Genomic DNA, 26,488 nt, shown 5'->3' on the forward strand with positions numbered 1-26,488 from the left:
GTCTAACGTGGCCTAAGGCCGACTGTAAATCAACTCCAGTAGTAGTACAAGCAATGTCCAGTCAGTGGTTGTTGAATGTGGATCTATCGAAAAGACAGTTGTTACGTGAGATGTACATTGAGTGTCCGCCATCTATTTTCTGCAATTGCGCTCAACGAAACAACACTGTGATGGAGACGCCCAGTGCATTCTCTTCATTGAAATCTTTTGTTCCATCAAGTCTTTTATTGCCCCTACCAGTCAGGTATGCGTGTTCATTAGAAAGAGTACGCATGTTTTTTTTTATGATTCCAGTTGTCGCTGCGAGAGAGAATCAACCGACCTGCACAGCAACCTGAGAGAGTCGGCATGTTCATGCTCTTGCACTGCTGCCAACGAAAAAGGGAATGAACGTTGAGCGAAACGCGCAAAGAATATAACAAAAGTAAAGGGCAATAAACGAGAACCACACAGGGTGACTCACCGCTCTTCTGCGACAAGCACTCATGGAACTTATAAATCATCTTCTGACGGAAGTAGAGAGCGATACCAGGGATGAATGTATGCAAGCTATTGAAATTGAGGTTTTATATAATAATAATCTCGGAAATAAATTACATAGGTCTTGGCTACAGTATTGATGCTTGCAAAATTTAATCCATTTTGTGTTTAGCTTCTTCTCCGTACTTTGTCTCAGCAACTCTCATCGCAGAGGCTCAGACGATCAGGGGAGAGTACACGATCGTAAGTCAACAGAGCCGTCTCATCGCTCTCATATCACTTTAGACTCTGCAGAAAAAAAGTTCTTTCATTTTCCGTTCCATCTGTTGATTGAAACTGTTTGGCAATTATGAAAATAAATGTCATTACCTTTAAATTAATTTTAGCACATGCAGGTTATCAACATTTTCCATTTTTTTTAATTTCTTTATTTTTGACAATTTGAAAAAGCGGGGTGCTTTTCTCTGATTGTTTCATTTATTTTCAAATTAAACAAATGCTTTTCGACTAACAAGTAAACAAAATTATAAACTATTTAATGATTTAATTTAATTTCTTTTAGAGTTCAGTTCATCACAAAAAAGGTTCGTTTAGTGTTCTAATATAAGGCATACTATCGCTTAATCCATCGCAATATTCTTCAAATGCTATAAGAATCTAGCTATATGAGTGTAACAATTTTAGAATTGAAATATAGTTCAACAATTTTGATTCTCTCGTTTCATTGGAGATCCGTCGTAAAACTATCATTAAACGATTGCGAAATTTTCTTAAATTCCCCTAAACGGGGAGTCAGTACATGAGAATCACTTGTTCAATTTTCTCCCCTCTAGGGGTTGCAGTATTTATAGTACTCAGCACTTTCCGACGTCGGCATGTGAAGGATTTGAAATGCGCGCAAAAACAGTTCCTGACACGAGCAGGTTTCGCTCCGCGGATACTGATCTCCTATATCGTTCAGGTAGCGCCGCAGCTTCGGCAACAATTCGGCCGCCTTATCCTTCTGATGCAGTACCAGCTCGGCGTGCAGCGACTGTGTATCTATCATACCGTACCGGGACGAATCGATAGCAGGAAGCTCGAAGTACAGCGGATAATTGTTCACGCACGCCTCACATTCACAAATGAACCGGTACTGCTTCAACAGTTCCGTCTTCCGTTCCTTGCGAGACATCAGGCAATGATGCATACTGCAAAAAAAAAAGTGCAGAAGAGGGAATCAAATTAAAATATCTCTACCTCGAGGCGATGGCTACCTTCTCATCCATCCAGGCTTACCCATAGTTGTCGTAAAGCTGTCCACCTTTGGCAATGGGACGCGTAACTAACACTGCGCACCGGCCGTCGCGCAGCGTGATGCGTGTCACGTTGGGAGCGCAAGAGTGGTTCAGCATGCTCAGTATCGGAAAGCAAGCGGAAACGTGGTTCTCCATCTCGTACACCCGCTGTTCCGGCTGATACTCCATGTAGTGCAGCGAATGCATATTAACCGGCCCCGTCTGTAGATGGCGCAGTATCAGCTCATTCAGCAGCTCCCGTACGTTATCGTTCATCGCGCACAGCTCGCCAAGCTCGGGGCAGCGCTCCTCTAGCAGTCGGTAAATGATGGTAGTGTAAAACACCCGCACCATACGATCCTTGCGATCGCGGGTACGCTCGTTCGTTTCCAGCACGTGCACCGTGTCGTAAATGTCTTTCGTGCTTGCGCTCGTCCAGTCCATGGTGAAAGCGTTTATCTTTGCCTTCTCTAACACCTGCAGATGCTCCCACATCGCCTGCAGATCGTACTCGAACGCACTGATCGCGGTGGTGACGGTGCGTAGGGACATTACGGGCAGCTTGGTGAAAACGCGCCACATATCGCGTATTATTGGGCACTCGTACCGGTGGTACTGTTGGGCGGCTTGGCTCGCGCAGCTACCAGAGCAGTACATGGCCACGGTACAATTCTCGCACGGAAGCAGCGTAAAAATGCTCTCCCGGTGACAAAAATCACACCGCACGTGCCGATAAATGTCCCGCAGCAGACGGCTAAACGGCTGCTCTATTATTACGACATCGCCGGCCTCCAAGTTTCGGTTGGTGGCTACATACCGGCCAAACTGTTCGCTTTCGCTCAGCTCCAAACATTGCGCCACTTGCGGCACTGTTTCGTACGCGTCGTAACTTAGCTTAAGCTCGCTATCACATAGTTTGCTATCATCACTGGTGTCGCTGCTTGCTCCATTAGTTGACTTTAAGCTACCCTTGTTGGCCGCATTCTGTAAAGCTTTCTTCGCATCCTCCTCCCGTTTGGCCAGCTTTGACGCCAGGTGCTCCGGATAGTTGGATTCCCGCGCCAGCCGTACGTTCCGCAAGCATTCTTCGTACCGATGCAGCTCGTAGCAAATGAACGACCGGTTCGCGTACGCTATGGCCCTTTCCTCCGAACCTTTCTCGGAGAAGGCGATACTTTCATTGTAGCATTTAAGTGCTGCTACGTATCGTTTCACTTTCAGCAGTTGATTGCCCTTGGTGCGCAAACTTTGCGCCTTCGCACTGTTTTTAGTGTCGCGCGAAAGCTTGAGCCGATCGTGGTAGGGAGCGTCCCTGAGTATGGATTCATAATCAAGCTCTGCCTCTTTCTCCCACAGCTGCTCGAACAGCTCCCAGGCGCCGAACTTTTCCTCGAGCGAATCACTCATGCCGGAAGCCGGAAACCGGGAACGATTGTCTGGGAACAGACGGGGAAGATCGATTTTGTGACACAACAGTCCGGGGTGATGTAGCGGATGTTTCTTATTTACCTGAACAGAATAGTGTCGAAACACGCGTGCGTGAGTGGGAAAAGTTTGGAGAGCTGTAATGTAATGAGCGCAATCAATGCGAAACAAGAAATGGGTTTTTACCATTTATAGAAGTGGAACGAACCGTGCCGTATCGTTCGTGGAACTGTGTGTTGTTGTTTTGGGTAGGAGCAAAGCAAAACGTCATCCGGTGCTGTCAGAATTCAAAACGCCGGTTGCGTTGCTCATAACAAGGGTATTTAATTTAAAATCATATAAAAACTACAATTAGCTTAGCAGAATTGAAATATGTTATTACGTATGGCAAGATATAAATCAAATATAATGAATTAATGAACTGTGTTATGAGACAAACTCATTGGCAAAGGCTCTCCCCGTATATGCACCACACCAGTAGGGAATGTTATCGAATGCAAACATTTATCACAAGCAACAGAAGGGATACACATTATTTGGGCGCTTGTTGAACTGTGTCACATCCGGTATCTGGTTCCACAGAGTGTACACGAGTGTTCAAATTTACACCCGTTGCCATGGTTGCGCCTTGTTGTCAACAAACAACCGTTGCGGCACCCGCAACCGTCTCGCTGAACGCCTCTGTGAGTGTTGCCAAAACAGGAATCCCGTCGGGTCGATGGATGCGTATTGCTAAAAAGTTTTCGTGTCAGTGCCTTACTGACCTGGCGAACATTCTGAGTGTTAGCGGAGCAGAGTTGAAGTCGTAAAGTCGTTTCCCCCCGGACGCAAGGAGCCCGCGCCGCTTTTCTTGTTTGCCAACGCACATTGCTCCAGCCGTACAGAATGACCGTGACAAACATTTTGATCATACTCAATCTCGGATGTGAAATGCTGTACGTGATCGATCAGCGACTGAAGGCCCAATCTATACCGCTAGACAAATCGGCACAAGGTAAGAATGGGGACAGTATTGCTCAAAGAGGGGCCCATTTACCCTTTGCCATTTTGATTGGCAGGTGTGAGAAGGCTTGTCCTGTGCTTTGGTTGGCAACCTACTGCATCATTCCAAGCGCCATCGGCACAAGCTGGTTTGATTTGTTTTAAAACTGTTTGTTTTATTTTATTTCACACCATCAAGCGAAACAAAATGTCACCACCGCTTGGGCACATTTTGTTTGGCTAGTTTTGTATTCCTGCAAAACTAGTTTTTCCAGAGTTCACCCCATACAATCCTTATCGTCTTAAATTCATGTGCTTCCATTACACATTTTCCATTATACACAATTTAACAAATCCAAGAGCGTTTGGTTTTGGTTCGAGTACACACATTCGCTGCGAGTGACTGAGCGCAGCAGCAGCGATCCGCCGCACCCACTGCCCCGATCCGGCCTTAGTGCACCACCGGTTCCAGCGGCATGCCGCGGATGGTGCTAAAGTCTAGCTTACTGTCGACGCTCTCGTCCAGCTGCCCGATGATGGCAATGTTATCCCCGCGGATAATGTGCAACCCGAGCACCACCTGCTCGATGCCGGCCGTCATCGAGTAGACGCGCTCGTGCGATTCGTCCAGTATTACGTTGACGGTCTGGTCGAATCCCTTGAGCGTGCCGACAAAGTTGCGTCCATCGGCGGTAATTATCGATACCGTATTGTTGACATACGACTCCAGACCGGACATCGTGAAGGATCTGGGAAGGAAACACAGTGAATCACCGTTTGTGGGCAACAATTTCTGCGAGCAGGGGGCGAATTACTTACCAGTACCGCACCGCAAAAGTCTTGGATATTCTGGATTTGTTATTGCTGTAAACAAGAATGCTGTTTGTGTTTGATTTTGCGGGGCAATGAAAAGAGGTTAGCTGTCAGGGCACAGTTGTCAACAGTGTGAAATTTAGCCAGGATGAAATATTTCACGCGTGAAACTTTTCCATGCGACCCTTTTGCTTTCCCAAGCAACAGTGCAGCAAAAATTGAAATGTAACGCATGTAGCACTAATTTTAGTTTTTTTGTTTAGAAACTTTGTTTTGTTTACAAACACAAAAGACTTTTTTTGGGACTCTTTAAATAAAATGAAATGTGTCTTATTTTTCAGTACTACGTGAGATCACCGAAGTGCTACTCGATCCCAAGTTTCTGCACTACATCGCCACGGCCTACCAACAAAGCATGCTGACCGTGCAGCAGTGTCGGGTACTGCTTACCGACATTGCATGCTGTTCGCTGATGCGGCTCGACATCAGCTCGATGGACAAGCTGTGGGATTTGATGGTCATGATATTCAAATGGCAAATGTTTATTACCAACAAAAACGCCCAAATGTTGCTCGATCTTACGTTCCGCCATCTCGACGGGATAGGGCGCTTGATACCGGAGATGCGCAAGCAGATACTGATCGACAATGTGAAGAAATCGCTGCTCGAACTGTGGGAACCGCTGTGCGAGGACGAGCAAACCATCGTCCATCGAAAGGTGTACAAATGGCTCAAGCCTTACAACACAAAAATATCCATTCTCATACGCATGGGATTGCAAAAATCCACCGGCGATTTTGAGCCCGAACCGAAGAACAACATTTTCTACAACTACTACATCAACAACATCGGCGAGAACATTTACTCCAAAACGGCGAACCTAGCGGCACTGAAAGCGCAAAGTGATTCCATGGGTACTGGAAGCAGCTCCAGCTCTGATATGATAACGGCCGGGCACGAGATCGATACGCTCGTACAGCAGTTGAACATACAGCACGACCCAACGGATGATGCTGCGAACAATGCGACTGCTACCGCACAAACAATGCCTCAGACGACATCCGTACACGGTGGGCTGAATGAGATAGTCATTGCAGAAGGTACCAATAAAGAGCATGACAGGAGCCCATCGACGGCCCAGCTTAATGGAAAAGAACCCAATTCCGGACAGGAAACATCGCCGGATGATGTCAACCACTCTTCCAACCACTCGAAGGAAAGCAATTTGGATAAGCTGATGAAGAAAATAAAGCTCGAAAAGGAAGACTTTATAGTGGCCGATAGTGGAGCAATTGACGCAAATGCGGAGCTGCTAAAGATGTTTGATCAAAAGTTAGATCTTTGAAGTTGTTTGAAAATTTGAGGCAATTAAGATGATCTTAGCAATATCTTAGTGGTTTGTTTGTGGCTCAATAATCTAGTCTTTGCATGTGATGTATTTTCGTAGCGATAGCGTATCGTAATTTTAAACCAAAACATTTAATCTGCAAATAAAGTAAAACGTGTTGTAGTGTACGGAACAAAAACTGCTGTAATTTGTTTGAAAAGTTGTAAATAATGATGCTCGCAGCACACAGTAAATTTTCCACAAATGCATTGTTTTTACAACTCCTTTTTACAGTAGAACGTCGATTATCCGGGCAGCTCGGGACCGCACGGTTGCCGGTTAATCGATTTGCACGGATAATCGTCCGAGAAATGTCAAATTCATATAAAAAATATAAAATTCACCAGTTTTATGATTAATCGCTGCAAATGTTCGCTGTACGTTTGAACAGCTGTCACATTTATGCGCACGGTTAAGCCGCCCGCCGGTTAATCCGCCCCCGGATAATCAACGTTCTACTGTATTTCATCAAGTCGAAAAACAATTGAAGCGTTACATCGCTTTTTGCTACTTGGGAACCGATCTCAAGCAGCCGAAGTTTGACAACCACCGCTATCCGTAGTGGTGTTGGTGAATGTTTGGACGAATCTTCGCGAACAGCCGTGCATCTGTGTTAGTTGTAGCGAAATTCAATATGGCTTCCCTGAAAACACTGAAGTAAATACATCTTGTGAGACGTCGACGAAAAAGCAAGTGAAAAAGCGCGTGTATTCCTTCGTTTGCTGAGTAAATATATTGAACAGCTTGCTAGCCCAATACCAGTGTCGCGTGTTAAACAACCGAACGGAACAAAATGTCGCTTTTCGGGATGATGAACGATATAGAGGAAGATCCTATTTTTGGGTAAGCATCCGTGTCCCACAAACCCTTTGTTGGCTGTCCCCGATTCGGCCATGAAATGGCAAAAGCGAGCTTAGGGTCGCAACATTTTTCTCCCGATGCAATCTCGTGCTGCCGTTTGCGTTTGCGACAAAATATTAACGAGCTTTCTTTTCTCCCCCTTCCTTTGGGCGCACACAACAGCCATCATATGCGTTCGATGCGCCACATGAGCAACATGCTGAATTCGCTGTTTTCCGACCCGTTCGGTATGATGGGTGGGGTTGGCGGCGGGTTGGAAAGCATCGCCGCCGGGCCTGCGTTCGGGATGCGCCACAACGCGATGATGCCGTTCATGCCGCCGACCATGAACCGGCTGCTGAGTGTGGGCGGCCCGGCCGACGGTCCGTCGTACTGCAGCAGCAGCGTCATCTCGATGACGTCCGGCCCGAACGGTCCGCAGGTGTACCAGGCCACGTCGAGCACGCGCACCGGCCCGGGCGGCATCAAGGAGACGCGCAAAACCGTACAGGATAGCCGCACCGGCACGAAAAAGATGGCCATCGGGCATCACATCGGCGAGCGGGCCCACATCATCGAGCGGGAGCAGAACATCTCCACCGGGGTGCAGGAGGAACGGCAGGACTTTATCAACCTGGACGACGAGGAGGCGGAAGACTTCGATCGCGAGTTCCAGGCCAAGGCGCGCACCGTGCTGGGCGGTCACGGGGGCGGACGTCGTTCGGAGCAGCTGGCACTACCATCGACCCAACCGGCGTAAGTATGGGGCGTGGGAGAATGCGGAAGGCACCTGTTTGGGGGGGGGGGGGGGGGGGGGGATTTACATGCATTACAGAAGATCGCCCCAGAATATGCTCGCTATGAAAAAATGTGTACAGTGCATACCAAATAATCCGTATGAGGAAAGCATGCCCTCTCTCTCTCTCTCTCTCTCTCTCTCTGTCTCTAATGCGTTGCAATCAATCTGTGCACGCTTGTATTATATCTGCTTTCCACGAAATCTCTCACCCCACATACATTTGCCCATTTGGCAAGTTTGAAGCGCGGTGTACAAAATTTAATACCTTCATTATCAGCTCATCATTTGATTGCAGTGCAGAAAATAACGAATAATGCTCTCTCATACGCCTCTCTATCGTAGATCATTGTTGTTTGACGTATGAAGTGTTTAGAGAATGAATAGTTTTTTTTACTGCTATTGCGTTTATTAGATTTTTAGAGCTAGATAATTTCAAACTCAACTCTCATGTTCCCCAGTGCCATTTACACGATTTGGAACGCAAATGGAACACTTGATTCTCTATGTTTTATTGCATCATTTTACTAGAATTTGATTATTGCGCGTGATTTGTTAAAGAAACAGCATTGCATCTGACCTTGAAGCTTATCATCTCGAAAGCGCAGTACAAATGGAAATAGAGACGTGTAAACAATAAAAAAACCCGGGCCACATTTGAAAATCGATTATTTCTCGAAACTTCTCGATATGCCATCACGTTCGAGAATTTTCTGACGTGTGTTGATCCGTGTACCGTAGGGGAGGGGTAGTTAGACATATTATGACACCTGTCTACGTAATTTCCCGCAGATTGTAAAGCAATTATTTCTTGAAGATTTTAAACCTTTATCGATTTTTTTTTGTGAAATTTGCAAAAAAAAAATTCGATGAGAATAGATATGCCCTCTAAAGCTTACCTTTCTTATACATACGGACTCTCTATCGCCGTGAAAACCACTGCCCCGTTTCTGTAGTGTAGTTTCGGTAGTATATGCAGTTTAAACTTTAAGAGGGGAAAAAACAAACAACCCACGCCCGCTATAATGTGTGTGCCCACGCGATGATTTCTTCACCTCCAATTCCGCAGTCCATCGCAGCGCATTCTGTCGATTACCGAGGTGCCGGACAATGGGTGCGAATCGTGCGGCAACCCGAGCGATACTGCGATCTGCAGCGCATGCAGCAGCAACAACCAGCACAGCGGCAGCCACGATCAACAGCAGCAGCAGCAGCAGCAGCAGCAACAATCGTCCCGATCGCAGCAAGCACCGACAAAAGCAGCCGGAGGACGCAACCATCATCGACAGCAGTCCGTTGCCGTGAACAACGGTGGCCAAATCACAGCCCGACGAGCGATCCGATCGCCGGCCTCGTCCCCACTGAGCATGGCCAGTTCGCCAGTCAGTGGCACGAACCAACACCACCACCATCACATTACTACAAGGTACTGGGCACAGCAGGCAGGGGCTCCCCCAACCCAATTAAACCCACCCTTTCCTCGCAAAATCTCACCACCACCACCAACAACTAGCTTTCTAACTGACCGTTCCCTATCATCGGGTATTTTCAAATTCAAAACACAACGCTTCTGTATGTAAATCATTCTGGTTTGGCCCTTACTCTAACATCTTCTCCTACACATCTCTCTCATAACGCGCTGATCAATGCACTTCCCTTATTGTAGTGTATTTGTTGTGTATTTGTATGTGTAAATGCTATGACAGTATTAGTTGTGTGTGTGTGTAGTGGCGCCTACTAATATGCTACTGTGTATCCTGCTAACCTGCATAGAAACAGCTAAACAGCTCGCGGTAGAGCAGCAGCCCCCGGAGCCCCACCAAACAACACCGTAGTGGGGGGAAATGCTGCTTATCTCGTATCACATTAAAATTAATTTAATTTAATATTTTGCAACATCCTTTATTTGTTTTCTCTATCGCTTCTAACCTCCTTCACCGTGCTTTCTCTCTCTTGCAGCGTGCATCCCCATCCGTACAACGCGTCCGGCCGGAAATCTCGACCACTGAAGGGCCCGTCATCATCATCAGCGCCCTCTTCGTCCCACACACACTATCAGTAATCTGGAGCTCGTGCACTATTCAGCGGATGGTTTCGTATCGGGGGGCGGAAGAAGGAGTAGTGTGTGGCCAGAAATGGCAGCACACACACACATACAGTTTCAGTAAGCACAGTTTAACTTTCGGCGACGGTGCGTATAATCATCATTGGTAGTTTGGGCTGACAAATTGTTGCGCCCGGTCCTAGTGCTGCCGCGTGTGACGTGTTTGTTTGTTTAGTTTTTGTTTCGAGAGAAAACGCTACAGTATGTGAACAGAAACGACTATCAAAACTTGTGTTGGGTGCGTGAGAGCAGTGTCAACAAACGGCATACAAACACAACAATCCTTCCCGCGGATATTTATTAGATAGTTTGAACATTACCCCCTTTCTGTACGATTAGAGAGAGGAGATTCGATGCGGATGAAACACGTACGACAAACATACACACAAAGGCATTATTGAACATCAAAGGAAAAGCCCCCCCCCCCTCTCTTTACAATAGCGTTTAAGTTACGGCCCCCGTTTTATGTGTTGGGGGTGGTTTTTTTTGAAATCGCCTTATTTATTCCGGATGAATTTAAATAATTTGCTCGAAATCGAAGGTGGTTTCGAAAGTTGTGCGCACAGAAGCTCTGATGGCAGGAGGAGAATGTATTTGAATGCTGCAGAAAACAACAACTGAGCAGTGAAAAAAAAACAAAGGGCAACCCAAACACAAACCAACAGCACGATAACTGCACACACGGGTACGAAAAGGGGAATTGTAGCGGAACAATTGAATAGCTATCAGCACTAGGTTTAGTTAAAAGCCGCCGCCGCCCAACGGAACGGCTCTGGCCTCTCAACACGTGCGCGCGTTTTTGTTTTTTGTTGACATTTGTCTTTGCCGTTTTTTACGCTCTGCTAGAAGAATAGTTTATCTACTTTGTGTTTCGTTAGCCCCTACCCGGCCGGGTTCGGCTGCCTAATATATAATAAAACCAAATTTCAATCTCGTTTAAGTCAATCAAAGATTTACCTACCTACTCTTATTCATTCTTGCGAGGCTCAACGAATGTGAGTGTAGAAGCGAACAGCTTGGGCAGGGGTGAAACGGGGTTTGAGGGGTGGGAGGAAAGCCGATGTGCAGCAGTGGCGCTTTGGCTGTCTCGCTTTCCCACCCCACCCCCTGCCAGATATTTAGCGAGTAAGATATAACTGTGCTTAAATGTGTAGAAGAGAAAGGGAAATGAATGTGTTTTGGGTGTGTGCGTGCGTGTAGGAAAGGAAGGAAAATTGGTCTTTGGTGGTCGGTTCTTAAATTTCGGAGGAAGCTACTTTCCCTCCCAAAATACATTACCACAACACCATACACTTGTACCACTTGTGACACCATACCATACTATTTTCACGAGCCCAGCCGGTTTTACCTTTCCTTCGCGTACTGCCCACCCGGTAGACGGACGGACGCGGTGTGAGAAAAGATGTTTAATAATTTAAGAAAATAATACCTATACTGAACAAACAACAAACAAACCGAAAACATTAAATTGAAAATAAACATTTGCCAACAATGTAATTAATCTTATGTGTAACATGTGTGTGTGTGTGTTTGTTTGCTTATTCATGTTGGGGAAATTTAAAATTTTAATTCTTAATCCGATCCGACTCCGAAATAAGTATTCGCTTCGAATCTGGCTGCTCCGAATGAATACAGATTGAATTGGCGTCGATTGAATCCGGATTACCGAACGAATTCAAATGGCTCATATTGAATCCGTTGTGGGACACTTCCCCTGACTCATTCTTATAGGAAATGAACTTTATATGATGGAAATTGGACTCCACTCACCCGTTTTTGCACAAGCTCCTTGGAAACTGTAAGGCTGAGCATTATTCCCCACTAACTCAGCGGAGTTGCCGGATTCGGATCAATCCAAATCTGGCTGCAGACTTATTTTCTGCCCACCACTAATTTCAACCATTTAATGGGTTAAATCCTTCCTTTTTTTTATTTCAAGAACAATCATCCATCATAACGCCGTGGCTCGCACCACAAACCGAAAGGTCTAAAGGTCTGTCACTCTTCCTCTCTCTCTCTCTCTCTTTCCCTATCTTGCTACAACAAATGCAAACGAACTGTTACGCGTCAACACAGTGATAACAACGTATTGTTTTTATCTCTGTTAGGATAAATGCTCATATCTCTCTGTCTCTCTCACTCTCTCTCTCTCTCTTTACATACGGCTGTTGTATTCCGTTTCCTTCTTCTTGGGAAGATTCTTTTGTATTCGATTGCGCAAACAATGTGCTAGCTAGAGTAGTGATATTCCAATCTGGGTGCCACCTGACGTCCCTATTGTGTTTGACACGTTCTTTTTACTCTAAAATTTCAATTCGTTTCAGGTGTTGTTTCATTCGGGGTAATGAAAGCAACGCGAGAGACGCCTGGAGAAGGGAAAGAAAACAGTCCAATCCATCTTCTCGTTTTCTTCCAACAATAACATTACACAGAAACATATCCCTACCCTAAATGCATCGTGCTTGATCCATTGTCCTTTGAGTGCTGAAGCAAATGTACAAAGAGCTTTAAGATCGTTTAATGCAGTATTGTAGTTTTCTATATATACTTTGGTTCCGGCGGGGGTGAAAAGCAAAAAGAAGAGAAAAACGAAAGCAACATTTCTTCTTAGCAAGCCTTCACACTTCATTTGGGGGAATCGTTTGCTTTTCCCTGCTGTACGTGTGCTCAGTAGAACTGCTTCAGCTGCTCGTAGGTGATGAAGAAAATGATGTTCCACGGGCCCATCCGCACCCAGGTCGGGATGAAACCTTTGTACAGCGCTCGGAAGCCTTCGTTGCGCACCGTTTGCACGGCACAGTCGACGCTGCCGGTGTAATACAGACGGGGGGTGGTAGTCGTAGTGGTGGTTGCCGCCGGTGTAATGCTAGGCTGTAGCTGGTGCACACGCCGTTGGTTCATGAGACGAGTCTGCAACAAAAAAGTCATTAGAATTGAGACGATTCAAGCCGTGGACACAATCATACCCGTATCACATCGATTGGAGTTGAAGCAATCGCACTTCCTAAGCTCGCGATAAAACTAGAGCTGCAATGTTGTAGCAGAAGAAAGCGCGCGTTAAAATCCATTCATTTCACAACCATTGAATCGCCAAACAAAACAAAAAACTCACATGAAATGATTCGCCACCTGATCGCCGAACGTTTCCATCAGGTGCAGCTTGCAGAAATCGTACACCGGCAGCTCGACGGCCGCTATGACTGCTGCCCGTTGGGCGGTCGGGCCTACGCCCCGCCACAGCCCCCGGATGCCCTCGTGGACGTAGATTTCGCGGAAGCATTGCACCAGCCCCACATCGCTAGTGCCCCGGCCGTGCACCTGCATGCGCACCTTCAGCACGTCGGTCGGGTTGGCGATGGCGCTCGAAATTGCGCCGGCCATCGTGGCGCAGGCCGCATTACACCAAAGGCTCTCGTTGCCGGCCTTGTCGTGGAGCAGCCCGCGATCGGTGGCCACCTTCTTGAGCGTGTAGTACGTGCCGAACTTGATCGTACCGTACGTGGCCTGCCGCAGCACTGCCGGCCATATGCTAGTGGAAAGGGCGAGGTAAAGGAAATGGGGAATTAAATGGTGGTTAGATATTTTTGTCTTATCAACACACTAGAAGATTTTAAATTGAACTTCGATTGTCTCCCAATTGGACGCATCCACCCGGAGCGTTCCGGATAGAAAGCGCGAGAAATCGGATCATGTCGGGCTAGAGTAGGTTAAATGAGACCCGTTCGGGACTCGTACTTGTTGCACCCACGGGTTGGACCAAGCCTACTTCGGTCCACTTTTTTAATGATACCTTCTGATCCCGCCACTTTTTCATGGTACCTTCTGATATCTCAGGATGAACTCGAACTCGTTACACCAACGGATTGGTATAGAAAGCGTTCACCTGCTGAGTTGCGACCGACTTTTTCTGTTCGATTGTCTACTGCTCGGAACTGATACACTTCAACCAACACTGTGGGACTGCAATGTCCATCCTAGTACTTTTTCACCGCTTGGTCAGTTGCTTTGATCTTCCGGTTCATACTATCGATGGTCTAAGGGCCAAGATCACAGAATGGCCAACGAAGAAAGGCTTTCGTTGCTCGAGTCGTTCTCCAGATTGCTGAGTTGATTGAGATGACGATTTGTCTCTAGCAGGACCCAGTATTGACCCATTTTCACCACTACGTCATTGTGTTGCTATGGTAGCACCATGCACGTGCTAGTGCTACCTTGTTTTAGGAACATTTCAGTCTCTATGTATACAACACGTTCGATTACACTCATTTTGAAACCTCCAGCTAGAACGGGAATAAAAGACTGTACGTAACATAAACCCCCCAGATCCGCTCCTTACCCAGAGTAAAGGGCCTTCACACCTTCTTGGCGGGAAATTTTCACGAACGCATCGGTCATACCACGGTACCGCAGCTCGCTGTGTGATCGATCAGTCTTTTGGCCTTGAATTTGCAAACGAGTTTTGGTGGTGTCGATGGGAAACGTTCCTGCAAAAAAACAAGAAACCCGAATAGAAGAAAATTAAAACGCATAAAAAACACCACCACCATCTGGGAAAGAGGGTGGCCTAGTAAAACGCGAGGTTACTAAGGTTGACGAAGGGCGGGAATGTTTTCCATTCATTCCAGTGACGCACGGACACTCCGCACGGGTTGATTATATAATGCAAACATGTTACTTTTTCTGTTTTTTTCCTCTCTCTCTCTATCTCAACCCTTTCCGTTTTTATCAAGATCGACCAAACAGCGCCGATCGCTGGCCACTGCCATTGGCCCCTTTGTCCCATACGCTACTTACCGAATTCAGCCATTATCGATGCCATCCCGCCGTATACGAACGGCCGCCAGTCGCGTATATCGCTCATCTTCGTATCCTTGCCCTCGGGCCGTACCGGGTCGTGTCGGGGTCGTCCGCTCCCTTCGCTTCCTGGGCTACGCACAGCCTTGAACTTGTGCAACCCTTCCCGGTGCACCACACACTATCAGCACCCGCGAGAACCTTTGGTAAACACAGCCTCCTGAAGGGCACACACACACCAGAAGCGTTCGCACGTCACGGTGGAAAAACAGATCGGTGTGCCCGGTGACCGACACCGGCGTGTGTGTGTGTGGGCGAGGAAAGAGGATCGCGTGATGAACCAGACGGCTCGGGAACAGCTGCAAGTTGGCTCCGGTTTACCACCCACTTTCCCCCCGTTTAGTTCTGGCGCTGCGGATGAACTTTCCGACGAATTTTGCGAACGTACTGTGCACGGAACATTCTGACAAATGGGGATGTTTTCGTCGTTCTCGTGTCCGGGGGTGGAAACGCGCGGGCCGAACTATCCTCGCGGGTGGAAGGACATTTTATGCACAGAAACAGCGGCGGTGGATGTCGCAACCGGTTTGACAGATACACAATTGTGACGAAGGTGCAGGTTTGGTCAGGGGTGCACATGCTCTCAAGAGCGGTTTGTAGAGATGAAAAATCATAAAATTATGTTTAGCAACTGCATTACATTTTATGTTGAGAGTTTTGTTGTGGTACTGTGTAGAATCATTTTTTTTCGAATACATTAAACATAAAAAACTAACACAAAATTGGAAAAAATGTACAAAAATAAACATTTTATTTCAGCAGCGTACAATCAAAATGGACGCCAGAGTAATGTCACATGCACACCTGCCATTTGACGGGTTTGATGTGCCATGAACTGTCAACCTTTAAATCCAATGCTAAGCAGCCGTTAAAATAGTGGACGCAAATAGCAATTTTATGGCCATAAGTTTTATTTTGGGACACGTAGGAATTTGTGATGGGAAAAATGAAGTTTACGTCAGAATCGATTCCGGCTAGCTCCGAAGTTTTCTGGGATCGATTCCGGATAGTAGGTTCGGAATCAGTTTCCGGAATGGGAATTGGTTACGGAATCAGCTCCGGAATCGGAATCAGTTTTGGAATCGGAGTCAGTTGCGGCATCTCCAATAGAATAGGCGTTTGAGTGTAATAATGCTACGTATTGATAGCCGCAAAGAATCCATATTTACTTGTAAACGATCCGGTAGATTCCCTGATTAATTTCGCTTCTGCTAATTCTTATCTCAATTCAAGAACTGATTCTCATTCCGGAGCTAATTCCGCTAACAATTTGCGATCGTCAGTACAATTCCGATTCCAAAGCCGATTCTGATTCCGAGACCGATTCCGGAATTGATTCCGGATTCGAAGTCGACATCCGAATCAGCTCCAGAATAGGCTCTAGAATCAAAATCGATTCCAGCAAAGGAATCGGCTCTGGAATCGGAATGAATTCCGAGCTCCCACCACTAATACTAATGGGTCTTGTGGTAAGCTTTCCTATTTTTCTGAATCAAAAAAACGAAGAAACAGAAATAAAGAAACTAAACGTGATTCATAAAAATCTTTCAATGGTCTGTAAAGCTTGCTTCATACACAGATGAGAGCTAGATTAGATGATGAAGAATCAGAAATAAAAACTACAGACAAATAAAACTAGCATTTCGGCCAAAAGAAAACAGACACTTAACATATTAAATAACTTTATTCCAGAAAGCCAACGCTTCATCAGTTTTGGTAGGTCGTACGATCGTGTTACAGATGTGTAGTACAGTGTATGTGAACTTTTTTGTTTTTCAAAATGGTTATAAGCTATCAATGTAGTTTGAAATTACAGACATACAGAAATAGAGAGAGAGAGAGAGTGAAAGCACGATAAAATACAGCGAAGTTGAAAACTGGGAATTGCAGGATGCATCCGTTGCCTTCACTATACACCAGAGCACAAACACTTCATGGGGATTTTACTATATTTGGCTATTTCGGGGGCAATAGACACTCACACACGCACACACACACACAAACCCACGCTCATTACCATAATTCTAGCAGCCTATCGCAACCGAGTATTGTATTGTAGGTCGGTCTCCTGCGCAACTCCCGTAACATAACATCCCAACAACAATTTTATTAAATTTAGCAAAACCGGCCAGTTTTGGGGCAAGTTTTTGCATACACTTTTTTTTATAGCGCTTTCGCTACACTCCCTCCTCATTTCACTACAACAGTGTGCTTCCTATCACAGTACAATATGTTGGATTAAAACTTAGCATTTACAAACATGGCATTACACCACGAATCGTCACGAAACAGGGCAAACGCAATGTATGTCCTCCCTTTTCCGTAGTACATTTTTCACACATTCAGACTATTAGGGAGGGAGCGGCACGCACAACTCCAATTGGTCTGTTATGATCCGACCTAAAAGCATAATTGTTGCTGAGTGTGTTTAAACCCCTTTTTTCCTTTATAACAACAACTTGCTCAAACACACACACACACTCGCAGACAAACGCACAGTGGGACGATACAAAATAGGGGTTTGTCGTTTAAATTTTACGTAATACAGTAGCAGGTTTGCGGGTTGGGGGGAAGGAACTAATCAATTACAAAAGATTCTAATCATACTATAAAAAAAATCTATTTACAATGACTATCAACGTGCCCGCATGGGTGTGCATGGGCCTAAATTGCCCTGGCTTGCAAAGTATAAATGAGCATTGTTAAGGATCGTTCACTATATTGTAGAAAAACATCCTGCCGCGAGCCCCCTTCCCAATGCCTTTCCTGAGAGGTGGTCGTGATCCGACACTGGCACGCAGAACGGCACTGGCTAGTTTAGAAATCTTCAAACAGCTGCATCTCGATCTTGTCCAGCGATCTCACCGACTTCCAGTCCGTCTCGGGATAGTCGTCGAAGTTGCTAGTGTCGTCCTCCTTCGAACTAAACACATACGTCGGAACGATCGGAGGCTGTGGAATTCAATTAGGCAGGTGTGATTATTGAAGATTTGTAAGAAAAACATTACCCAAACAACAGCTCACCTTGAGCTGCTTTCGTATCACGACATTCCAGTCCAGATGCTTAAACCATCGGTGTCTTTTAACGTCCTCTGCTCCGTTCTGAAAAAATAATAAAAAATAGATATTAAACACGTTCTACTTCATTGTATTCTAAGTTAAACTGCCGACTTCAATCTTACCTTCATATTGCCCAAACGCTTGGTTCGGTCCAGCACCAGCAGCTTCTTGACGAGATCCTTCGCGATGGGGTCCACGTGCCGCGACCATTCAATCTTGCCACTGAGAATTTTTTCATAAATCCCGAACGGATTGTCATCGTAGAATGGAGGATAACCTACGATCATCTCATATATGAGTACACCTGTGGCCAATGAAAGGATAAAGAGGTATTAGATACAACCAACACAGCGAGCAGTACATGATCAAGGACCCTGAGAGAGCGATAAAACGATAGACCGATAAAAAATCTCCGGTGCTAAACGTTTAATAGTCGCCAAAACCCGGCTGTAAACATCTGTCCATCAACAACGATGCGGTACAGTCTTCCGGCTCCCTCAAACCGGTAAGAAAAAGTTCCCTTGACGTAAACCATTTCTTATTGACCTCCCCATCACTCGCCATCGAACCGAACCCGCCCAACGGAAGTTGTTTATTGTTATTTTCGCGCTTGGCATTCGCGCTCTTTTACGATCACGTGGGTCACGGTCTAGCAGCGTGTAACGGAAAAACCGGAGGCCCGAAACTCACCCAATGCCCACCAGTCGACGGCTTTGTTGTGGCCCTTGGATTGAATGATTTCCGGCGCAAGGTACTCGGGCGTACCGCACAGCGTCCAGGTGCGATCCTTCAGCTTTTTCGCAAACCCAAAGTCGGTGATCTTCATATGGCCTTCCCGGTCGAGCAGCAGATTTTCCGGCTTCAGATCCCGGTACACGATCGACAGCGAGTGAAGATACTCGAGGGCCAGCACAATCTCGCAGGCGTAAAAGTTGGCGGTGGCACTGTCGAAGCGGCCGGCATTTCGGAGATAGGAAAACAGTTCACCGCCACTAACGAACTCGAACAGCATGTACAGGCAGCAGTCGTCTTTGGAGTTCCATCGCCTGGAGAGGGACAGTAGTAAAATGGAAAGGTTATTGCAAACGGCGGTTCACAAGGGAGCGCTTCTTCCAAACAGTACTTACATATTCACGATAAAAGGATGATCGATTTCTTGCAGGATGTTTTTCTCGTTCTTTACGTGCTCGATCTGCTTCAACCGTATCACGTCCGCCATGGCCAGTATCTTCATCGCCCAGTACTTGTTGGTGATTTTATCCCGGCACAGGCACACACGCCCGAATGTGCCCGTTCCTATTGTTGGCGGGAGAAAGTAAGCGAAAAGAAAAACCACACGTTAGTGCCATTTTGAGTTTTTAATGGTTAAGCCGGCAGAACTTTTCTCATTTCCTTCCCGACGATTGTTATGAGATGATATTTAAATTAACGGAAAGTAAGCTATGCAAATAGGAAATTATTGTTCCGCTTATTCGGGAGCTTTCAAGAGAGCTTTTTCTGCATTGTTTCAGAGTTTCGAGGCAAAGTTGGCGTAACCATGGCAACACATCCGTTCAAAAGGCAGGGTTTGGCAAACTTTTCAAGACAAGCGTTTCGATGTGTGGCTTGTAACAAGCTAAAGCATTGTCCACACAGTGTATAGTTCTTAGTAATTTATGGATAGTGCATAAATTCCAAGATGACTAGCAATGGCTATTGGAAACAATTTTCTAAAATGAGTCTCTTAAAAGTCTCCTCCTAAAAAGTCCTAAGAGTCTCCTCCTGCACTCCAAATACCTAAAGATGTAAAAACAAGCACTAAAATATTCAAGTCTTACTGAAAATCCTCAAATGTTCAAAACTGTTGCAAAAATATTTATTTCAATACTAAATGCTAATATTCAGACAACCATTGCTCTCATAGAAAAAGAAATAAATAGCACATTTACTTGAATTTAGTTTTATACTCATATCACATCATATGTTGTTAAGTTTTTAAGCTGCTAGAATAATTCAAAACTCCAATGTTTGCCAACCCCTGGTTGGAAGGAATCTTTAGACCCTCTGAACAGGTGTACGTGCCATTCTAACTACAACCGGGCTGCTCATTGTTCTGCACCAATGTTGACACAATCCTTACATCCTCCTTACCCAAGGATTTAACGGTCATTGTACACTCTGCTCTGGATTCTCCATTCTACAGGAACGAATCACAGAAACGCATCACTGCAAAACAGTTCAGAGATCGGTAACACCTTCGCTCAGTTCATTTGCCGATCAGACGTACGGCCAGACGAAATCTTCCCTCTTCTCCACCATCCACCATACCCCATGGCGTTTCCCGCTTAATCACCCCAACGCGTACCCCAAGCCCGAGCCGACTGATTGACAGATGGATTGATGGATTAATGGGTTATTGGTGTTGCTGCTACTACCGCCCGCTACCCGAGGTGCTTTCTACCGTTACCACTAGCTGCGATGATGAATGTATACCACCATCGAGGCAAATGGTTTGTATGTTTGAAGCGACCAGTTAGGCCGGTCGGTGATCTTCGATCTGCTCCGGAACCTTGAAAAGGTGTCCCCTGTGCCAAAGGCACGAAATCTGATTTGCCCGACAGTGAAAGTGGCGGCTGGTGGAGGGAATGGGGGGGGGGGGGTATGAAATTTCTAATTAGCCACTAATTAAAACACCATGCTGCCCACGCCACGACAAAATCTCATCTCGCACGGTCAGAGCATAGTCAGAGCGTCTGGTTCGCCGTTTGCTGCTGTGGGATGGCATACGGAACCGATGTTGATTTTATTACCACAGCTGCCAGTGCCATTCCCCCCCCCCCCCCACCGGGGGGAGGAGGGCAGAATGGCAAAGATCATGATGACGGTTGTAAACATGACCTTCGCAATGCATTCTCGTCAGCTGACTCTGCAGACGGGTATACGAGATTGATCCGAATTTCCCAAAGCAAATCGGGAAAATTCTTGTTTGCCATTTGAGGAAGGGAACTGCGCTGTACCTAGCGCGTTTGGGGCTCAATATGGACGTTAGAAGGTCGGAGAAAAAACATCACTAACACCACAAGTCCGCGTACGAGCCCGTTAATTGCACCCAAGCACCCCATTTTGTTGTGCCTTGGGGCCGATTCCGTCGATAAGTGAAGCAGCGTGCAGGCGGGCTATTTCTGTTCGACATTTTTACCCTTTTTCTCTCTCTGCACGCAATATGGACACACCCTCAGCGAAGGTGTTTCGGGACAGTGTAGTTTCGCGCAGTAATTTCGCAGCATGATGATGCAAACTCCCGATTTCCCGACAGCAACATCGCCAACTTCACCACGAGACAGTGCGACGGTTAATTGGAGGATGTTTACTGCACGCAGCCAGCCAGACAACCCGTTACCACGCGAACCAAGCGCAAAGAAGAGGACACACGAGAGAAGTCCAAACCAGTTTAAGATTTAACCAGTTTACACAATTTGGGAAGGGAATGTGATTTGCGGATCCTTCCCATTGCGTCGCTTACAAACGCTGCGCTGTGGACATTCGGCCCTGACAGGTGTTTTCGTAATGGCTTCGGGGCGAACCGAAACCGTCTTCGGCGAGAGAACGTTAATCCGTTTCCCATTTACTTGCCCGCCCGGGGGGCAACTTTCGCTTTCACGGCAGAATGGGAAGCGGTCGCATTGCGTTTTTGTTTGTACTTTTGGGTGTTGTTGGTCCGTTATTTTGGCTTTGTTTGAAGGATCTCGTTTTCTTTCAGGTCTCCGTCGAATGATTAATGACTCCAAGGGAAGACATCTCACTTCCGTTGGTCTTTTGATGCTTTGATTATCAGAGATAGTTCGCAGCGAGCTAGGCACCCTGTTGACCATTTTCGGTAAGTGCCCTTTGCTGTTAACAGCTGTTTGGAGTCTAACCATTTCTGCTGAACTGACGCTAATCTGATCGCTTCCGTTTGACGTCGGCGAAGGAAATGAGGGAAACAACTTCATCATTTCTCAATGGAGCTACATTAAGGGATGCTTCAACACAATGATGGACTGTGGAAGTGATTATAGCTATGAACTCCAAGCAATTTAAAATGTTTTAAAATCAAACCAACACATCCTCCAATTGATCGTATGATTTATTTGCTTTCACTAAAAACGCGCCTCGAGAATAAGACTAAACTTGGGTTTGAGTCAAACATATTGCACCATCCAGCGCAAAGCCGACCTAAAACGACCTAAAAGAACCTAAAAGACTCTGGAGAGAGCTACGACCTTCACACCTAGTGTGATTTTAGTTCATGCTCTAGAGTTGTAAATAATAATACTGGTAAATTTGCAACTCAAATCTGGTCTCCAGACTTCAAACCGTTTGTAGTTGTAATAAAAAGGGAGATGACCCGGGCAAATCCAGAACTAGCGAGCATTAGGCGAATATTAACTTAAAAAGGCACTTAGAAAAAGTGTATGAAGTATCGATGAAGTGGAAAGTTTAAAATGAAAGACCAATATAGGCAATGCAGGTAATGCATTGATCCGAGTCACTTGAAGTATATGTCCCCGGGCAAGCTATTAGTCCCAAGGGTGGGATTGAGATATTTTGTTGGTATTTACATAATTCGACCAATATTACATGGTCTAAAGTGCTATATGCTACTTAGTTTTTGATTGAAACAAACAGTAAACATAAGATAAGATGGGATAAGAGATAAGAGCATACGATGGGTTATTCGTGTTCATTAGCTCTTCTCCAATAAATCTATTACTGGACTGACAAACCCGAAAAAGACCAGAACTGACACTCGAATCATCCAACGTTATATAAGCTTTAATGATCATCAAATGAGCTGATGATGATGATAATCAATCTAGTTTGTTCTCCAAACGTGAACTGCACAATACTTCTGTTTCCCCTCCTTAACACGTTTTTAATAAGCTGTAGTAAAGCTAAGCTCTTCTACTAACTCAGTTCCACCTGCTTTATGCGTTACGATAATCATCAATTACCACTCCAACCGTTTTATAATAGGCGCAATAAAAAATAGGTCACTAAGTGCTAGGTCATCTAACGAAACGGCATAGATTGCAAATATGAATATTTAACTTCTTCTTCAAAGCGAAGGTCATCAGCAGCGTGCTCATCAGGAAGCCTTTCTCCTATCCCCTTCGAAACGCACAAATCTTCGAAACACACAAACTCGGTCGCGTTTTGCAAACCTTCCCAAAAACGAACACTGTTGCCACACGATAATGGCTTCCATTTCGGTGTACCATCAACGCCAGCGCTTCCATCACCCATCATCATCATCATAATCATCATAAACGAACGATTGCGAGTGAGTTTTGGACACGGTTTGGTTTGATTGTACGAGAGACAGCCGTCGGGCGAGCAAAACCATTACAGCGAAGGCTTCAATCGATCACGCTGCGCGTGTAGTATTGCGAAATGTGATCTGGTCGGGGATGGGTTTACCTCTCATTCACAGTACACTGTAGCAAAGGGTTACTTTCCTCCCGATGGACCATTTGATCCACTGCAGGATGGACTGGAAAGACTCGTATCCAACCGGATTAAAATTACACTCTGCAGTACGTTCCAGGGAAAAGATCCGGCGCACGTAGAGAAGGGCTGCGGTACAAGAATTCCAAGTAATTCGTGGTCTCCACACCACGATCACAAGATTGGTGACATCTATTGCTCATCTATCACAGCGGGATCGTTCCACCCCGGTGCCTGCCTGATCGCGAGGGCGGGAAGGTGCAATAAATGACGGTTAATGTGCTGCTATCACGTTAGTAATGAACCTCGTTCCCCCCCAAACAAACGGTCACCCGGCCAATGCAAGCCAGTGAGAGGGTCGGAATAGGCATAACAAAGAAGAAAAGTAGATAGAAAGAAAGAGTTGTTTGCACGCGAGAAAACGGGAAGAGCAGCAGAGAAGAAAAAAAAAACATAACACCGCTGACCAGCGAACGATTGAACGGAACCGTCGATAAATAGTTGTGAAGTGCTTCTTGGTGCGCTGTTTTTCGACTTCGACAAACGTTTTCCATTTCCCCTTTACACGGCGTTAAGACGGCCGGGCCCGGCGTTTGTGTCGTGGTAGTGGAAGTACTGAGAAGAGGAGCCTGTGACCACCGCCAGGGCCATGGTCATCCGACGGCAGCAAAACAAACCGTCGAAAGGGGTTTTTCATGTTTTCTCCTACTGGTTTTGTGTGGGTTGGTGGTGCGTTTGTCGCACTCTCGGGGCTCTATCGCCCAACCAATCGATGTCGCCACCAGGGGCACAGGGATTGATGGAACGGAAGAACCTCTTACTTTTCCCGTGCCTCTCTTGCCGACCGGATGGGGGTAGGTTTTTTTCGCCCTCTCGTGTCGGACTTCCCCTCAGCATAATCATAATATGGCTGTTATCGAGCGTGCTTCACGTGGCGTGCTGGCCCGTATCGCATCAACATAATAATAATAATATGCTACGAGAGCGATCTAATTAGAAGCATGATAATATTAAAACACCGGGGTGAGGAGGAAGGTGTCAGGCAGCGGCACGGCACCCAGCGGGACGGACGCTTTGGTGAAGTTACGCGCATTAAAACGTAATGTTACGTTAGCGCTTTGGGCGAGCGAGACGTTAGCAAAGACACACCTGTTGCATTCGCCGTTGACAGGGAGGAGCAACCCCTGAGGTGGATTGGTGTACTTTAACGTGTTTATGGTGTTATTTTTAGCATTTTTAAAACTGATTATTTGACGCTTTAACAAACGGTTTACCCAAGCTTCGTGTACTCAAGTTGTAACTTCAATGTACCATAATTATGCTTTGTATAAGTCACATAAACATTCTATAGACTGTATAATACGAAATTCAAACGAAATGTATGGCTATTATTATTACAAAATTTTATAAAAAAATTATGCACAGACCAATTAGATACTTCTGTATTCAAAAACTGTTAGACATTTGAAACCTAATTGTTCCATCAAAAACATTTAAAGCATTCTAAAGCTTTCTGTAACGAGACTGTGACGTCTATTGGAAAGATGTCCTGGCTTCTACGCGGGCAGATGGGATTTTACTTTGGATTGTTCTTTCGTGACAAGAATTGAATATCCTGTAGTGTGGTACTAATAACTGAACGCATACGTCGTTGCGAGAAAGAAGAAAAACTATTCTCAGCTTGTATATACACACCTAGACCCTGAGACATGAGGTGCCCTCTTATACGCAGATTCATTGATACGCGGTTTACCAAATTTTATAGTTCTTTGAGTAAATTGGACTGACTTGACATACTTTCCTTTTTTCCACACCTTTCATACTAAGATTTAATCACATTAATATCACATATGAATTTTAACGGTCTGCGCACTGAAAAGTTTGGAGATATTTCATATATCTGATAGAAAAAAAAAGGAATTTATAAAATGTATTGATCAGAACTTCTGCACAACAAAATTGGGCCCAAACAGCATGGCTTTCGATTGCCGCTCCCTGGAACCAAACAGGTGTGTGAGGCAAGACACTCAACAAAAACAGTCACTTACTCGTACACTAATTAACAGGTAACTCACGAGTCAGAAAGTCAAACGTTTTCGGACACTTTTTTCCCACACATCAAACCCACATGTGGCACAGTAAACAGTTTCGGTCGCATAATAAGATGTTAATGTAATCGTACCACCGAACACGCAAAGCCGACAACACCGACGTGCGGTGGGGTGATCAGTTTATGACGCTTCAAAACGATCACGATTATTTGATTACCGATCGGCTGTTTGGATGTTTACGTGTACGTACGACGTACGAAACAACAACCGATCACCGATTATACGATAACAGATCTTCCCCCTTAGTGTACCTTTACAAACCATTTACCATCAATTAGTGTCGATAAGCTAGCGAAGAGAAAACATAATCTTACCCCTCGGTCTGTGCGAGTACAGCGCTTCTGCTGGTGCGCAAAACCGGTACCTGAAGCTTTAACGATTTGGACATGCAGCAGCACCAACCAACGGGGTCGAGACACGTTGCTACATCTTCTGCCCGCCGGCGGCTGACACACGGACCAAAACTTGCGAAAAGTGAAGTTCAAAGATGGCTCATGAATCATGCATGCCGAGGGACGGAAGATCGCCCCATGCTTTGCTACGCCGCCGTGCTTGACCGTGAGGCAATCGATGACCACGATTTTGAGCGGACCGAGCTGGATGGAGCGGAGTGTCGGGGAAGCTTTATGCGCTTCTCAGTGACTTGCAATGCTGCGTTGCAAAGGCAAGAGCGGGGAAGAGCAAAAGTAAAAGCTCATTTTTCAACGGATGCACAATTGTTGCCGATGCATCTGGCGTCCGCAGCGACGACGGTGTGCGCGCGCGCCCGCGTACGCTTCTTCCGTTTTGCGCGATTCGCTTTCTTCGGCTGACTTTCGTTCCGATGGCCAAACAGGGAAAGAAGACCCTAAGAAACGGCATTTGACTTCGGACGGCGAGACGTGTCGGCGATTA

At 45.9% G+C, this 26,488-nt stretch overlaps 7 protein-coding genes across 8 annotated transcripts in view; 3 read left to right on the forward strand and 4 right to left on the reverse strand.

Moving 5' to 3' along the window:
* LOC120955008 (lissencephaly-1 homolog) overlaps positions 1 to 26,488 on the forward strand; it is a 233,112-nt gene that overhangs the window by 100,245 nt on the left and 106,379 nt on the right. The gene's annotated exons all lie outside the window — the stretch shown is intronic.
* On the reverse strand, positions 917 to 3,418 carry LOC120958151 (SET and MYND domain-containing protein 4). The gene is made up of 3 exons (XM_040380734.2): positions 3,369 to 3,418; positions 1,759 to 3,193; positions 917 to 1,670 (listed from the first exon to the last, which is right to left on the reverse strand). The coding sequence occupies exons 2-3, from the start codon at positions 3,162 to 3,164 to the stop codon at positions 1,310 to 1,312; spliced, it is 1,767 nt and encodes a 588-aa protein (XP_040236668.2). The 5' UTR covers positions 3,165 to 3,193; positions 3,369 to 3,418; the 3' UTR covers positions 917 to 1,309.
* LOC120958152 (uncharacterized) lies at positions 3,646 to 6,515 on the forward strand. Its single transcript, XM_040380737.2, has 2 exons — positions 3,646 to 4,176; positions 5,318 to 6,515. The coding sequence occupies exons 1-2, from the start codon at positions 4,068 to 4,070 to the stop codon at positions 6,319 to 6,321; spliced, it is 1,113 nt and encodes a 370-aa protein (XP_040236671.2). The 5' UTR covers positions 3,646 to 4,067; the 3' UTR covers positions 6,322 to 6,515.
* On the reverse strand, positions 4,288 to 5,114 carry LOC120958153 (U6 snRNA-associated Sm-like protein LSm8). The gene is made up of 2 exons (XM_040380738.2): positions 4,983 to 5,114; positions 4,288 to 4,912 (listed from the first exon to the last, which is right to left on the reverse strand). The coding sequence occupies exon 2, from the start codon at positions 4,900 to 4,902 to the stop codon at positions 4,615 to 4,617; it is 288 nt and encodes a 95-aa protein (XP_040236672.1). The 5' UTR covers positions 4,903 to 4,912; positions 4,983 to 5,114; the 3' UTR covers positions 4,288 to 4,614.
* Positions 6,948 to 11,603, forward strand: LOC120956891 (myeloid leukemia factor). The gene is made up of 4 exons (XM_040378685.2): positions 6,948 to 7,206; positions 7,387 to 7,959; positions 9,069 to 9,425; positions 9,959 to 11,603. Exons 1-4 carry the CDS (start codon positions 7,157 to 7,159, stop codon positions 10,059 to 10,061), a joined length of 1,083 nt encoding a protein of 360 aa, XP_040234619.2. The 5' UTR covers positions 6,948 to 7,156; the 3' UTR covers positions 10,062 to 11,603.
* Positions 12,015 to 15,492, reverse strand: LOC120957661 (mitochondrial uncoupling protein Bmcp). 2 transcript variants are annotated; one of them, XR_005751960.2, is made up of 6 exons: positions 14,898 to 15,492; positions 14,440 to 14,587; positions 13,216 to 13,632; positions 13,070 to 13,130; positions 12,652 to 13,013; positions 12,015 to 12,587 (listed from the first exon to the last, which is right to left on the reverse strand). XR_005751960.2 is itself a non-coding variant. In XM_040379971.2 (5 exons), the coding sequence occupies exons 1-5, from the start codon at positions 14,962 to 14,964 to the stop codon at positions 12,771 to 12,773; spliced, it is 936 nt and encodes a 311-aa protein (XP_040235905.2). In that variant the 5' UTR covers positions 14,965 to 15,492; the 3' UTR covers positions 12,015 to 12,770. The 2 variants fall into 2 exon arrangements, 1 of the variants encoding a protein (XP_040235905.2); XM_040379971.2 differs by having other exon boundaries at positions 12,015 to 13,013.
* The window catches only part of LOC120955967 (cAMP-dependent protein kinase catalytic subunit PRKX), a 49,872-nt gene continuing 40,006 nt past the window's right edge, over positions 16,623 to 26,488 (reverse strand). Inside the window, exons 4-8 of the mRNA XM_040377253.2 lie at positions 19,145 to 19,313; positions 18,708 to 19,063; positions 18,140 to 18,321; positions 17,982 to 18,059; positions 16,623 to 17,909 (exon numbers count right to left, since the gene is read on the reverse strand). Coding sequence (XP_040233187.2) covers positions 17,775 to 17,909; positions 17,982 to 18,059; positions 18,140 to 18,321; positions 18,708 to 19,063; positions 19,145 to 19,313 — 920 coding nt within the window. The 3' untranslated portion in view covers positions 16,623 to 17,774. The remainder of the gene's footprint in view (positions 17,910 to 17,981; positions 18,060 to 18,139; positions 18,322 to 18,707; positions 19,064 to 19,144; positions 19,314 to 26,488) is intronic.

Source organism: Anopheles coluzzii, chromosome 3 (assembly GCF_943734685.1).
Source record: "Anopheles coluzzii chromosome 3, AcolN3, whole genome shotgun sequence".
NCBI lineage: Eukaryota > Metazoa > Arthropoda > Insecta > Diptera > Culicidae > Anopheles > Anopheles coluzzii.

Bases quoted from the DNA above. Each gene is read 5' to 3' on its own strand.
- LOC120958151 (XM_040380734.2), bottom strand. From the start codon at position 3,164: ATGAGTGATTCGCTCGAGGAAAAGTTCGGCGCCTGGGAGCTGTTCGAG. The intron at 1,671-1,758 runs GTAAGCCTGGAT...TTTTTTTTGCAG, and splicing joins CAGCTTTACGACAACTATGG to TATGCATCATTGCCTGATGT.
- LOC120957661 (XM_040379971.2), bottom strand. From the start codon at position 14,964: ATGAGCGATATACGCGACTGGCGGCCGTTCGTATACGGCGGGATGGCA. The intron at 14,588-14,897 runs GTAAGTAGCGTA...GTTTTTTTGCAG, and splicing joins ATCGATAATGGCTGAATTCG to GAACGTTTCCCATCGACACC. The intron at 13,633-14,439 runs GTAAGGAGCGGA...CCTTTCCACTAG, and splicing joins GTGAAGGCCCTTTACTCTGG to CATATGGCCGGCAGTGCTGC.
- LOC120958152 (XM_040380737.2), top strand. From the start codon at position 4,068: ATGACCGTGACAAACATTTTGATCATACTCAATCTCGGATGTGAAATG. The intron at 4,177-5,317 runs GTAAGAATGGGG...CTTATTTTTCAG, and splicing joins GCTAGACAAATCGGCACAAG to TACTACGTGAGATCACCGAA.
- LOC120958153 (XM_040380738.2), bottom strand. From the start codon at position 4,902: ATGTCCGGTCTGGAGTCGTATGTCAACAATACGGTATCGATAATTACC.
- LOC120956891 (XM_040378685.2), top strand. From the start codon at position 7,157: ATGTCGCTTTTCGGGATGATGAACGATATAGAGGAAGATCCTATTTTT. The intron at 7,960-9,068 runs GTAAGTATGGGG...CCAATTCCGCAG, and splicing joins CTACCATCGACCCAACCGGC to TCCATCGCAGCGCATTCTGT. The intron at 9,426-9,958 runs GTACTGGGCACA...TCTCTCTTGCAG, and splicing joins CACCATCACATTACTACAAG to CGTGCATCCCCATCCGTACA.